Here is a 12,515-nt window from a genome sequence, read left to right as displayed (position 1 = left end):
TTATAATGAGGATAATGTCCTTGGACCCTACCGCTTTGTGAGGTGGGGGCACGCAGAGGAAGCCTGTCATTTTGTGGCTGGGGCGCGCACAGCGAGCCCAACCTTCTGTTCTTTAAGGGATGAGCCAGACCCGGGGCCGCCGCCTTCCAGAGACAGGGCCCCGCGGGGTGGGGGTCGGCGCCCTGGCCTGGGATAAGCCGAAGCCCTGTGATGCTGCATCGCCCCCGGAGGAGCCAGCAGTGACCCCCGAGCTGGCGCAGAGCCTGGAGCGTGGGAACCGGCGGACCTGAGAGCGCAGGACACAGTGAGTTTGTCGGGGTAGCACGCCACCTGCCCAGAGGCTTGAGCCCACCCAGACTGTGCGTTTCCCTGCCTTAGGGTTTGATGCCACTACCGATGTCGGGCCGAGCCGAGACACAGCCGAAGGAGCTGTCCTGCCAGGAAGCCACAGTCTCGTCGTGTCCTGGACGGCTTGGGACCAACGGCTGTAGACCGCCAGAGACGCACGCCCAGAGTTTGCACGCTGCGCGGGATGAGGCGCTGGGGTCTACAGGGGGCTGTCATTGCTGTCTTTGGGGACCTGGGGGGGCTTCATCCTGGCCCAGAGCCCTTCCAGAGCTATGGGGCCCAAGATGAAGGGGGTGAGGGAGTCTCTCACTGATAAGAATTCGTGCTAGGAAACTACCCAACCCCAAGGGGTTTGTCGTCTCATACCCAAAAGACCTAATACCAAAACGCACCTTGGCAGGCTATTTACCCACCTGCCATCTCTGTTTAAACATGAATGTTAAATGTCAGAACATAACGCTCTAATACTGCATATACTTTACTTGGAAATATCTGTAATTATGGTACCTCTGATGGAATAAATGCTCCTTTTCCAGTCTCCTTTATATTCTGTTCTTTATTAATTTCCAACTATGCAGTGGGCCCACCAGACTTCCTAGTCTGCTCCAAGTTTCATCCCATAATCTTCACAACATCTCTACTGTCCCTCCAAAACAAATTTCATCCCATTATCCAGCATTCCAAGATACAGCATCTCTCTCCACTAAATAGCTATACAGGCCTCTAAATGACATCTTCTCCATATCACGTCCCGATAGCATACCAGTGTCCAGTTCTGTCCCCTAACAGCAGGTCTGTCACTATCCCATTGCAGCATTATCCACTGCCCCTCAGTATTTAGTCCCCACTTGCCTCCATTATCAGGACACTTCTGCCCCTGGACAGTCCTCCCACTAAGCTCTACAATTTGCCCCCTAATTCACCCAGCTTGTATCTTTATAAGCTCAGTGTTTGCTAATGTCAGGGCCTTGTCATTTTCCCAGTTCTGTTTTCCCATAATCCCATATCACTACATGCCTTAATATCTTGCCTCTTTATTTCAGTGCCAAAAGCATGACATCCACCATTTCCCAATGTCAGCCTGTGCTGTGCAGCCACAGTTTACTACAATAATTTTCCTCCAATAAAAGGCACTATTCCCCAAAATTAAGTCTCCAAGTTACCACAGTATGTACCTCTCTGTTTTTCCAGTTTTCAATCTTGGATATTGGATCTTTACTGTCCTTTAATATTGACTAACCACTGAATCCCAATACATGGCCCAGTGCTCTCCAAACATTTGGTCCCATTGTTTCCCAGTCACACATCCCCTCTTTTTTTTTTTTTTTTTGGCCGCACCACAGGGCATGTGGGATCTTAGTTTCCCACCGCACCCCCTGTAGTGGAAGCTTGGAGTCTTAACCACTGGACCACCAGGGAAGTCCCTCACACAACCCCTCTTATCCCTCACACAGTCCTTCAGTGACTAGTCAGGATATGATTCCCCAATATTTTGCCCTCAGTTAATCCCCTGATAGAACGCCCCCCCATTCCCAAAACCAAAGTTCCCTGTTCCTTGATATTTGACACATTGTTCCACAAATATCATGACCCTTTCTGGGCCACCAAATCTAGGCCTCCATTTTCTTCCCCAAATTCCAATATCTGGTTCCCATGATTATACCATTATTAGATCCTATTGCTCTACACTTTGACCGTTGACTCCAATATTCTCCTAAATATCCAGCCCCATTTGATCCCTTTATTTCAGGATTCACTGTATTGTTCCTCAAATATTTGGATTATTACTGTCTCCCCAATATTGTGCTCCAGTCTTCCTTAACATTCACCTCGTCATTGCTATCCCTGATGTTAAGCTCACCCCAGCCCCCAAATCAACCTCTCTTCTCATACACCCATATTCTCCCCTATTAGCCCTTCCTTTTCCCCATACCTTGTTGCTGTTGTTTTTAGGATGGCTACAATTTTTTTAAAATTTATTTTTGGCTGCTTTGGATCTTCGTTGCTGCATGGGCTTTCTCTAGTTGTGGCGAGCGGGGGCCACCCTTCAGTGCAGTGTGCGGGCTTCTCATTGCGGTGGCTTCTCTTGTTGTGGAGAACGGGCTCTAGGCACACGGGCTCAGTAGTTGTGGCGCACGGGCTTAGTTGCTCCTCCACATGTGGGATCTTCCCAGACCAGGGCTCGGACCCGTGTCCCCTGCATTGGCAGGCGATTCTTAACCACTGTGCCACCAGGGAAGTTCCCTGCCCATCCTTCCCCCCAGCCCCCATACGTTGACATTCCTGAAATACCTGAAATTCTCCATATCTCCTTGAAATTCCTGATTTCATTGAACTCCAATGCTTGGCCCATATTTTCTAACTAAATTAAATTTTCACTACCCTCACACCATCCATGTGTCCCTTTAGCATCCCCATATGCCTAACCTGGCCAATTTTCCTTTTCTATAGTTTAAGTGTCCCAGGATATTTGGTCACATATCCCCTCCACTGCCTCTCTATATAGAGCTCTCAATTGTCCCCCAGTTTCTGGAATTCCAATATATCCAAAATATCCAGCCTCTCCACGCAAGTACTAATGGACAGCCTTTCCAGAGTTTAACTATAAAAACAAAAGGGCACAATTTTTTGGTCTTTGTGCCATGCTGCTCAAGAATCAAATTATTTTTATTTTTTTGGCTGCGTTGGGTATTCGTTGCTGCGCGCGGGCTTTCTTTAGCTGCGGTGAGCGGGGCCTACTCTTTGTTGTGGCTTCTCTTGTTGCAGAGCACGGGCTCTAGGCGCATGGGCTTCAGTAGTTGTGGCTTGCGGGCTCTAGAGCGCAAGCTCAGTAGCTGTGGCGCACGGGCTTAGTTGCTCCACGGCATGTGGGATCTTCCCGGACCAGGGCTCGAGCCCGTGTCCCCTGCATTGGCAGGCGGATTCTTAGCCACTGTGCCACCAGGGAAGCCCCAAGAATCAAATTCTTAAAAAAAAAAAAAAAAAAAGATCAAATTCTAGAGAGTCTTATTGACCTAGCTAAGCTCACATGCCCACTTTTGGCCAGAAGGCAAAAGAAACATCTTAATAAGAAGCCCCCATGAAAATAGCACACTATAGGAAAGAGACAGCTTCTCAAAGGAAAACTGAAGTTATCAAGACCATGGATACTGGTCAGGCAAAAATAATAGACATCTAGTAAACTGACTTTTAGCAGATCACAAATGCTAAAGGGAGAAACAATTATTTTGGACATTTGTCCTATTATGTACTGGCTTCCCAAAGTGGCTACACCATTCTACATTCGCACCACACTGTATGGTTCCAATTTCTCCACTTCCTTGCCAAAACTTACCTTAAAAAAAAAAAGTTATAGTCGTCTTAGTGAGTATGAAGTGGTATCTCATTGTGCTTTTGATTTGCATTTCCCTGATGGCTGATGATGTTGGATTATCTTTTCACTTGCTTAGCCAAGTGTATATATTCTTTGAAGAAATGTCTACTCAGATCCTTTACCCATTTTTAAATTGGGTTGTTTGTCTTGAATTCTATGGGTTCTTTATATGTTCTAAACATGTCTATTATCAGATATAATTTGCAAAAATTTCCTCATTCTGTGGTTTGTCTTTTCACTTTCATGATGGTATCTTTGAAGTTCAAAAGTTTTTAATTTTGATGATGTCCATCTTATCTATTTTTTCCTTTGTTCCTTATGTTTTTGGTGTCATCTCTAAGAAATTGTTGCTTAATTCAAGAACACAAAGGTTTAAGCCTATGTTTTCTTCTAAGAGTTTTATAGTTTTAATGCTTATATTTAGCTCTCTGATCCATTTCTGAGTTTCATTTTTATACACGGTTTGAGTTAGAGATCCAATTTCAATCACCAATGGCCAGTGATTTATGTAATGAAGCTTGCTTAAAACCCAAAAAGAGAGGGTTTGGAAAGCTTCCAGGTTGGGGAATCAGAACGTTTACATGTGCCACCATGCCAGACCCAAAGTCCACAGGGACAAAAGCTCCTTTGTTCAGGACCTTACCGTATATCTCTTCATCTGGTTCTTGACTCATATATCCTTTATAATAAAGCAGTAATCCAGTGAGTAAACGGGCTTCCTGAGTTCTGTGAGCTGCTCTAGAAAATTAATTGTACTCTAGGAGGGGGTCTTGGGAACCTCTGATTTATAGCCAGTCAGTCAGAAGCACAGGTAGCCTAGGCTTCTGATTGGCATCTGAAGTGGAGGATGGTCTTGTGGGACTGAACCCTTAATCTGTGCAATCTGATGCTATCTCCAGGTAGTGTCAGAATTGAGTTGAATTGCAGGACACTGACCTGGTGATGAAAAGTGCTTGGTGGTATGGGGAAACACCGTTCCCTTCCCAACATCAGAACTGAGTGCAGAATGTCTTAAATAGTATTTCCTTATAATTCTTTTTATTTCTGTAAGGGTGGTAGTGTGTCCACTCTTTACTTTCTATTAATACCATCCCAAACCCTGTCACTGCAGCAGCAAGATGAGAAAAGTCTATTTGGGAGTATACAGTGGGGAGCATGATAATGACGGAGAATAAATAAATGCAAGGGAAAGCTTGGGAATTGGCATCTAGGGAGACTGCTGTGTTTTTTAAAAATATTTATGTATTTATTTGGCTGTGCCAGGTCTTGGTTGCCACACATGGAATCTTCGTTGTGGCATGTGAACTCTTAGTTGTAGCATGTGGGATCTAGTTCCCTGAGCAGGGACTGAACCCAGGCCCCCTGCACTGGGAGCACAGAGCCTTAGCCACTGGACCACCAGGGAAGTCCCGGGAAATTGAAGGTTTGATATTACAAAATCATAGGATCTAATGTAGAGGGAAGTAGGAAATTGGATAAGACTGATGCTGGATGGGAGATGAGGCAATGAAGCAGAGTGGGTAACCAAGTATTTGTTATCCTGATTTATTTCTGAAGTTTTGAGGGAGGAATTTAATTATTAGAGGACAATGGGGCCAAGTATATTAATTTATTCCTGCAGAGACACTACTATGACAAATAGTCACAGTATTAATATCCAACAAGTATTAAGCACTTACTCAACACGTAATGGACTCGAGTTCTAAATACTGTGGATTTCACCCTTCTATCCAAGTCAGGTTCATATTTTAACCGTATCCAAACAAACCATATTATTGCATACGTAATGAGGCCAAGCAGATCTCAGCTGTTGTTTCCTTAATAAGCAGCCTAGGGGGCTTCCCTGGTGGCGCAGTGGTTAAGAATCCGCCTGCCAATGCAGGGGACACGAGTTCGAGCCCTGCTCTGGGAGGATCCCACATGCCGCAGAGCAACGAAGCCCGTGCGCCACAACTACTGAGCCCGCGTGCCACAACTACTGAAGCCCACGCGCCTAGAGCCTGTGCTCCGCAACAAGAGAAGCCACCGCAATGAGAATCCCGCGCGCCGCAACAAAGAGTAGCCCCCGCTCGCCGCAACTAGAGAAAGCCGGCGTGCAGCAATGAAGACCCAATGCAGCCAAAAATAAATAAATTAAATAAATAAATTTTAAAAAATAAATAAGCAGCCTACATCCTTATGAATACCTTAATTTCTAATTTCACTAGGTATGTTAGTTTCCTGCAGCTACTGTAACAAACTTAGTGACTTAAAACAGCAGCAATGTATTCTCTCACAGTTTTGGAAGCCAGAAATTTAAAAGAAGGGGGTCAGCAGGGCCACACTCCCTCTGGAGGCTCTAGGGAAGAACCTGTTCTTTGCCTCTTCCAGCTTACGGTGGCTCTTGGCATTCCTTGACTTGTGGCTGCATCACTCCAATCTCCCTCTGTGGTCACAAGGCCTCCTCCTTGTCTCTCTCAAATCTCCCTCTATAAAGTCACCTGTCATTGGATTTAGGGCCCAGCCAGATAAATCAGGATGACTTCCTTATCTCCAGATCCTTAACATAATTTTACCTGCAAAACCATTTTTCCAAATAAGGCACAATCACAGATTCTAGGAATCAGGACATGGACATACCTTTTGGGGGATCACCATTCAACCCACTACACTAGGAGATTTTAAATAAGCTCCAAATGCAAAAATAAAAAATAAAAATAAATGATCATTTGGGTAAAAAGTCATACTGAAGGACGCATACCATGACATTATATACAGCAGAAAATCACAAATCAATGCTTTAAAACATATATATTTAATGTACAGGATTGGAAAAAAGGACTCTTTGATAATAAACATATTCCAGGTAAACACAGGCTTCCTAAACTGATGAATATTTAATTGCAAATATTAACACCCTAAGTTACACTTCTATGTAAAGGAGAAACTCCAAATCCTGTTCTTTAGGAAGACATGGAAGGCAAGTAATACCTTAAGAGCAACTATTGCTATCTCTCCCCTTTCCTTGGGTGATCTAACATTTTACATGGATTAGTTACAAAAGGAAATATTAGATTCCATTGAATTTAAGCACAAGACACGGCTAAAATTTATCACTGAGAGTACTAAATATTTGATGCTTATGAGTGTGAATAAATAATTAAATATTAGGTACAAGGCAGATTCCAAAACTAACTGAAGCATGAAAAAAAAAGGTATAAATACCTAATAGTCAGTTAATATAAATTTTGCTATTGGATATGTTCCAGGCTTCCTTTTCTATGTCAGTGAAATCTGCTTCCTTTTTGTCCAATGTCTTCCATTGCTGGGCTCCATGACAGTAAACTCTTTAACCTCACCAAGGCCTTGGTCATGGAAAGGATTTATTTTAGAAACAAAATAACTTCTTTCTTCTTTCTAAAGGTCATAGCTGTTTTTTCTGCTACTTGCTTCCTTCAACGAGTTATTAAAGTCCCCGTGTGAGAAAAGTTACTGGGCAAGAACAAGCAGTCTGTGTTGGCTGTCCCACAGTGCAGTGGCTGGTTAATAAAGAAGATGTCCGGGCTTCCCTGGTGGCGCAGTGGTTGAGAGTCCGCCTGCCGATGCAGGGGACACAGGTTCGTGCCCCGGTCCGGGAAGATCCCACATGCCGCGGAGCGGCTGGGCCCACGAGCCATGGCCGCTGAGCCTGCGCGTCCGGAGCCTGTGCTCCGCAACGGGAGAGGCCACAGCTGTGAGAGGCCCACGTACCACACAAAAAAATAACAATAATAATAATAAAAAAAAGATGTCCACTTAACCTTTTTCTCATTTGGTCTCATCCAAAGAGTAAGGCAAAAGGATCAAGGTTACAGAGGACTGATGACCCAGGTACAACTTTTACAAATATCTTTAAATGGCCAGGGAAAGCTTTACTTCTTCAGTCATGCCCCCAAATGAGTCGTTATTGAACCAAGAATCCCTTGCCACCCATTAGAGGCTGCTAAGCACAGATGCTTCAAAGATTAGTTCAAGGTAGTGCATAGATGCTTCAGGAGAGTGGACCAAAAATGAGGAGGCCGTGGAATACAGGAAAGAGTGAACAAAGAAGACGCCCCCAAAGTACGCAGTTCACTAGGATCAGAATGGTCATTGATATAAACCCCTTATCATTCCACCTTCTGACAAACCCCTTTTATTATTTAGACATTAAGATATTTTCAGTCTTTTGCCTTCCTTTTCCACATTGTCTCTAATATTGTGTAGTTTTCTGGAGTTCTGAACCAGGAACAGCAAGCTCTCCCTAAAATCACTAGTCCCGTGGTCTCTGCCAACATTTTCAAGCTCATCAAACAAAGACAATGTCTGTTTGAGTTTGGCCTGAACAATTTTTTGCTCTTCTAATTCTGCAAGAAGGGCCTGCTTAGTGCATAATTCAGTCTTATACTTCTCCTGTAACTGTTCAATTTCTTTTTGGAGAAGCTGGAATTCTTCCTCACTGTAAGGATGCGTCTCCTGAGGTTTATCTTCCGGAAGCAAGACGTTTGGGGGAATACGCAAGATCAACTGTAAAAACAGCTGCTCCATTTTGCCAAAAAGGTTATCAAAACGTCCTTTCATGAAGCAAAGAAACTTCTCCGTGCACTTACGAATCTGGACTGGGCTAATCGCACAGTCTGGGATGCCATCCAGCTTCTTCAGAATAACCTGTTCAACAGCCTGCATCACTTCAAATAGGTAGTCTTGAAATGCAATGTAGATCCTAAGCATGCAAGTTTGCGGTGTGAAGCCAAAGAACTGGGCCTCATAGGTCATCGGATCAACAGACATCTTGGCTTATTTTGCTTTGTTTATTTTGAATGTGAAAAATCTGCAAATGTAATAAGAAAAAATTTCATTTGTGTTCAAAAAAATCATCTGATGAAAGTAACAAATGACATTACAGATAGCAAAGCAAACAAAAACAAAACAAAGCAGACAAAAAAATATGAAGTTTATGTTCCTTGATACCTGATGCTACTTCCAGCCTCACTCATCCGCAGCAGGATACAAACGCCGCCTCGCTGAGGCTCTTTCCATCAGCCTGTAACCTCCCTCTTCCTCCTCATTGTCCATTTCCCTCACCTCTCAGTTACTGAGGCTTCTGGCCTATGGATCAGCCTTCGGAATCCTATCATCCCAGACAACTTTCAAGTTTACATGGATGATCTTACCAATGCCCTAGAGACTCAGTTCCTTGAGTTTCGATGATCTTCATCTCCACTCTTTTAGCCACATGGCGATTGATATTTGTAACTTCTTTCCCTAGCTGCTCCTACTTTTTGACCACAACCTCATATGCTGGTCTTCCAACGCTCATTCGCATATTCATATTATACCTTAATCGTCAAGACTTTCAGCCCTCTGATCTTCTTTTTCTAGCGCTCAGTCTCTCCCACCTCACTTCTTCCTCTCTCCATTTTAAGCTCCATGATCCATCACTTCAACGGCTCCCTTGCCAAGGTCCTCAACTCCCCTGTCCTTCCAACCTTGCCATCTGAAAAATATCCCATTAGAAGCTGAGCAAGCCTGATGTTTTCTCAAGGGTCTGGGAGACATTCCTTTCAAATGTAAACATCTAGGAAAATAGCACTCCTATCTCCCTGTCAATGTGGGTGTTTAACCTAGGGACCTTTTTCTGAGCTGTAACCATATACTTGTCATAGAAATAAAAGTATTGATAGTTTCATTATTCCTGCAAAGTAATTAGCTAAAAAAAATGGCTACCTCAATTACCAGGTGAATTTAGGATGAACCTTATGAAATAATTTGCAGCAAGTGGTGCAGTCAAATCTTTCTATGGGACAAGATGCTGTTAATCTTGAGAATTTATGTAATGGCTAAAAATAGAATGGTTGTAATGGTTTAGCTGTATAAAATAGGGTAGAATTTCTTTCTGTCTTTGTCATCTCATTCACAGATTACCTATAATGCATTGTAATCCAGATATGCTTATTCAGTAATAAAACTGCTTTCTCTTCTATATCTTGTGGAGAGGATTCTGTGGATTAACAGGATTTTAATTTCAACACTACCCTATGCCTTCAGGATCAATTTCAAACTCTTTCTCATGGCTTACAAGGACCTTCATCATCTGACCTTTACTAACCACCCTGTCCTCCTTTTTAAGGACCTCACATATGCATAATTGAAGTGATAATACTTCCTATTTCATAGCACTCTATATTTGGTCCATGCTAGGTCCTCTCTTATTTATTTTCTTTCATCGCCCATAGGAACCTACTCCAGTGTTTTAATGTATGCCTTTTCAGTTCATCTTTAATTTTAATTCATCTTTAACAGGTTTTAGACATACAGTTGACCTTTGAACAACATGGGTTTGAACTGCCCAGGTCCAGTTATACGTGGATATTTTTCAGTAGTAAATACTAAAGTACTACATAACCCACAGTTGCTTGAAACTGTGAATGTAGAACTGCATATATGGAGAGCCAACTCTAAATTACACAAGGATTTTTGACTGCTGGGTGGATTGGCACCCCTAATCCCCACGTTGTTCAAGGGTCAACTGTATAGTCTTGAAAAATACAGTTTTCTTTATGTGTGGTTTGCTTTACATTATGTTTGCAATCACTTCATGTTATTACACTTCATTGTTATTTTACTTCATTGGTTCTTTTTTTATTTTTGGTTGCACTGGGTCTTCATTGCTGCGTGCGCGGCTTTCTCTAGTTGCAGCAAGCAGGGCCTACTCTTCGTTGACGTGCACGGGTTTCTCACTGAAATGGCTTCTCTTGTTGTGGAGCTCGGGCTCTAGGTGCGTGGGCTTCAGTAGTTGTGGCTCACAGGCTCTAGAGCGCAGGCTCAGTAGTTGTGGCGCACGGGCTTAGCTGCTCTGCGGCATGTGGGATCTTCCTGCACCAGGGATTGAACCTGTGTCCCTTGCATTGGCAAGTGGATTCTTAACCACTGCGCCTCCAGGGAAGCCCCACTTCATTGGTTCTAACCGAAGTATTCCATTAATTTTACCATATGCGTATACCGTACTTCATGTGTCCACTGTCCATAGTTGCTGGGCCACAGAGTTTACCCATACATAATTTCACTAAATACCACTAAAATGTTCTCCAGAACACTAGGGGTGGGAGTACAGCTAGGCTGGTTTACCCTCCCATTTGCAGTATATGAGAATTTCTTTCTCATGTCTTTACCTTCACTTGATATTACTCAAAATTCTTATTTTTGCCAATCTTGTAAAATTGTTTTACAGTGTTGCTTTTTGAAAACCAAAACCATCTAACCCCCACACAGGCTGAACACAGAGGACTGCAACTATCGACAGTCTCCTTGCCTCCCCAAACAGCTTACTGTTTACATTAGCATGACTCTACTATTCTAGGAGACTTGAGTAATATTTTCATTGTCCAAACGGCTTGACTATTCATCATGAGCCCCCGGAAAGACTGATCAACTCTGAAATGCTAAGCACCAACAACCTGTACAGCAAGATTCTCTGAAACCCTTGCCTCAGCTGTTTCTCCCAATGCTGGACTGCTTTTCATGAGCTCTACCCAATCCTAATCAAGCCTCCAAATTGAAAAATCCACCTTAAACCAAATTTGCGATTCTCAAAAAACTCCAATCTTGCCTGTCATCCCTACAAGACATTGCCAAAGCTCTGTCAAGGTGTTTTGCTTACCAGGGTAGGCAAAACACTCAGCACTGTTTTATCAATAGGCTGTGAGGGTGATGTTTGGGGTGCAGGTAAAAGTATTTTAATGTGCGTTTCTCCAACTGCCAGTAAAGTTGAGCACCACCTGAAACGTATTAACTCTTAAGGTTTCTCCTTCTGTAAATTACCCATTCATATCCTTTTTAAAAACCACTCTCTCCAGCCTTTTACTTAATTCCTTCCTTATATACTACCAGACGAGGCCACTCTCTGTTCCAACAACCTTTAGTGCTTCCTTATAACCCACCGAATAAAGTATAATATTCTTAACTTTGCCTGCCATGATCTGACTACTCTTTGTTCCAACCAAACCAAGCTATGGCCTTTCCCTGTGATGTCTTTCCCTCAAGAGAAGATGCCTGGCCAAATATCTTCCAAGGGTCAGTTTAAATACACTTCCCTGCGGACCCACCCCCTCCTCTGAATTCCCATCAGGACCTCTCTTCGGGCACTGGCCAACTCCTACTTTAGGATATTATTATCACGGGCCTATCTTCTCCGCAAGCCTTAGATTTCCTGAGGGCAGGATGAGTACGGTTTCAATAGATATTTACAGGTGAAACGCGGGAGGTGCCCAGGACACCTCAGCGAGTAGAGCACCGGGAACTCCAGAAACCGCGGAGTAGGAACCACTTCCGGCCTGAGCACTGGCTCCCGGCAGGCCCCGCGCCCCCGCTGCATGCCGGAACCTTAAGAGTGGAGGTTCGCGGCCCACCGGAGACTTTGCTCCATCGGGCCGCTCCAGCGCCCGGCGATGAGGCCTCAGCCAGTGCCACCCCTTCTCGCTCCTCTTCAGAGAAAATGCAGCCCCGTGGCACTTACCCAAGCGACCATGAGAGTGACGAATTCGACCAAACATTGGCTTCCCGCCACCTTCTTTAAACCACCGCCGGCTGCCACAGATAGGCAGCACCGCTAACTCCCTCGAATTCCGACCGCTAGCTGCCTTAGAGCGAGGGCAAGATGCTACCGCGCTCCTGATTGGCTGGCTGTCCGGGGGCAACCTATATTGCTGACGGAAAGAGGGCGAGCGGGAAAGCTAGCTGTGGCTTGCGGGGATTGGCGGAAGGAAGCGGTACTCACCCTCTTTCCCGCGACGTAGGT

At 44.2% G+C, this 12,515-nt stretch overlaps 1 protein-coding gene across 1 annotated transcript; it reads right to left on the bottom strand.

Moving 5' to 3' along the window:
• Nucleotides 1-6,496: 6,496 nt before the first annotated feature.
• MIS12 (MIS12 kinetochore complex component) lies at nt 6,497-12,501 on the bottom strand. Its single transcript, XM_082678325.1, has 2 exons — nt 12,234-12,501; nt 6,497-8,549 (listed from the first exon to the last, which is right to left on the bottom strand). The coding sequence occupies exon 2, from the start codon at nt 8,507-8,509 to the stop codon at nt 7,889-7,891; it is 621 nt and encodes a 206-aa protein (XP_082534451.1). The 5' UTR covers nt 8,510-8,549; nt 12,234-12,501; the 3' UTR covers nt 6,497-7,888.
• Between the last annotated feature and the right edge of the window lie 14 nt (nt 12,502-12,515).

Source organism: Grampus griseus (assembly GCF_964374135.1).
Source record: "Grampus griseus genome assembly, chromosome: 20".
NCBI classification, from domain to species: Eukaryota; Metazoa; Chordata; class Mammalia; order Artiodactyla; family Delphinidae; genus Grampus; species Grampus griseus.
Note: the sequence above shows the minus strand (reverse complement) of the source record. Positions and strands in the feature narration are given on the sequence as shown.

Coding starts and splice junctions, on each gene's coding strand:
- MIS12 (XM_082678325.1), bottom strand. CDS start 8,509: ATGTCTGTTGATCCGATGACCTATGAGGCCCAGTTCTTTGGCTTCACA.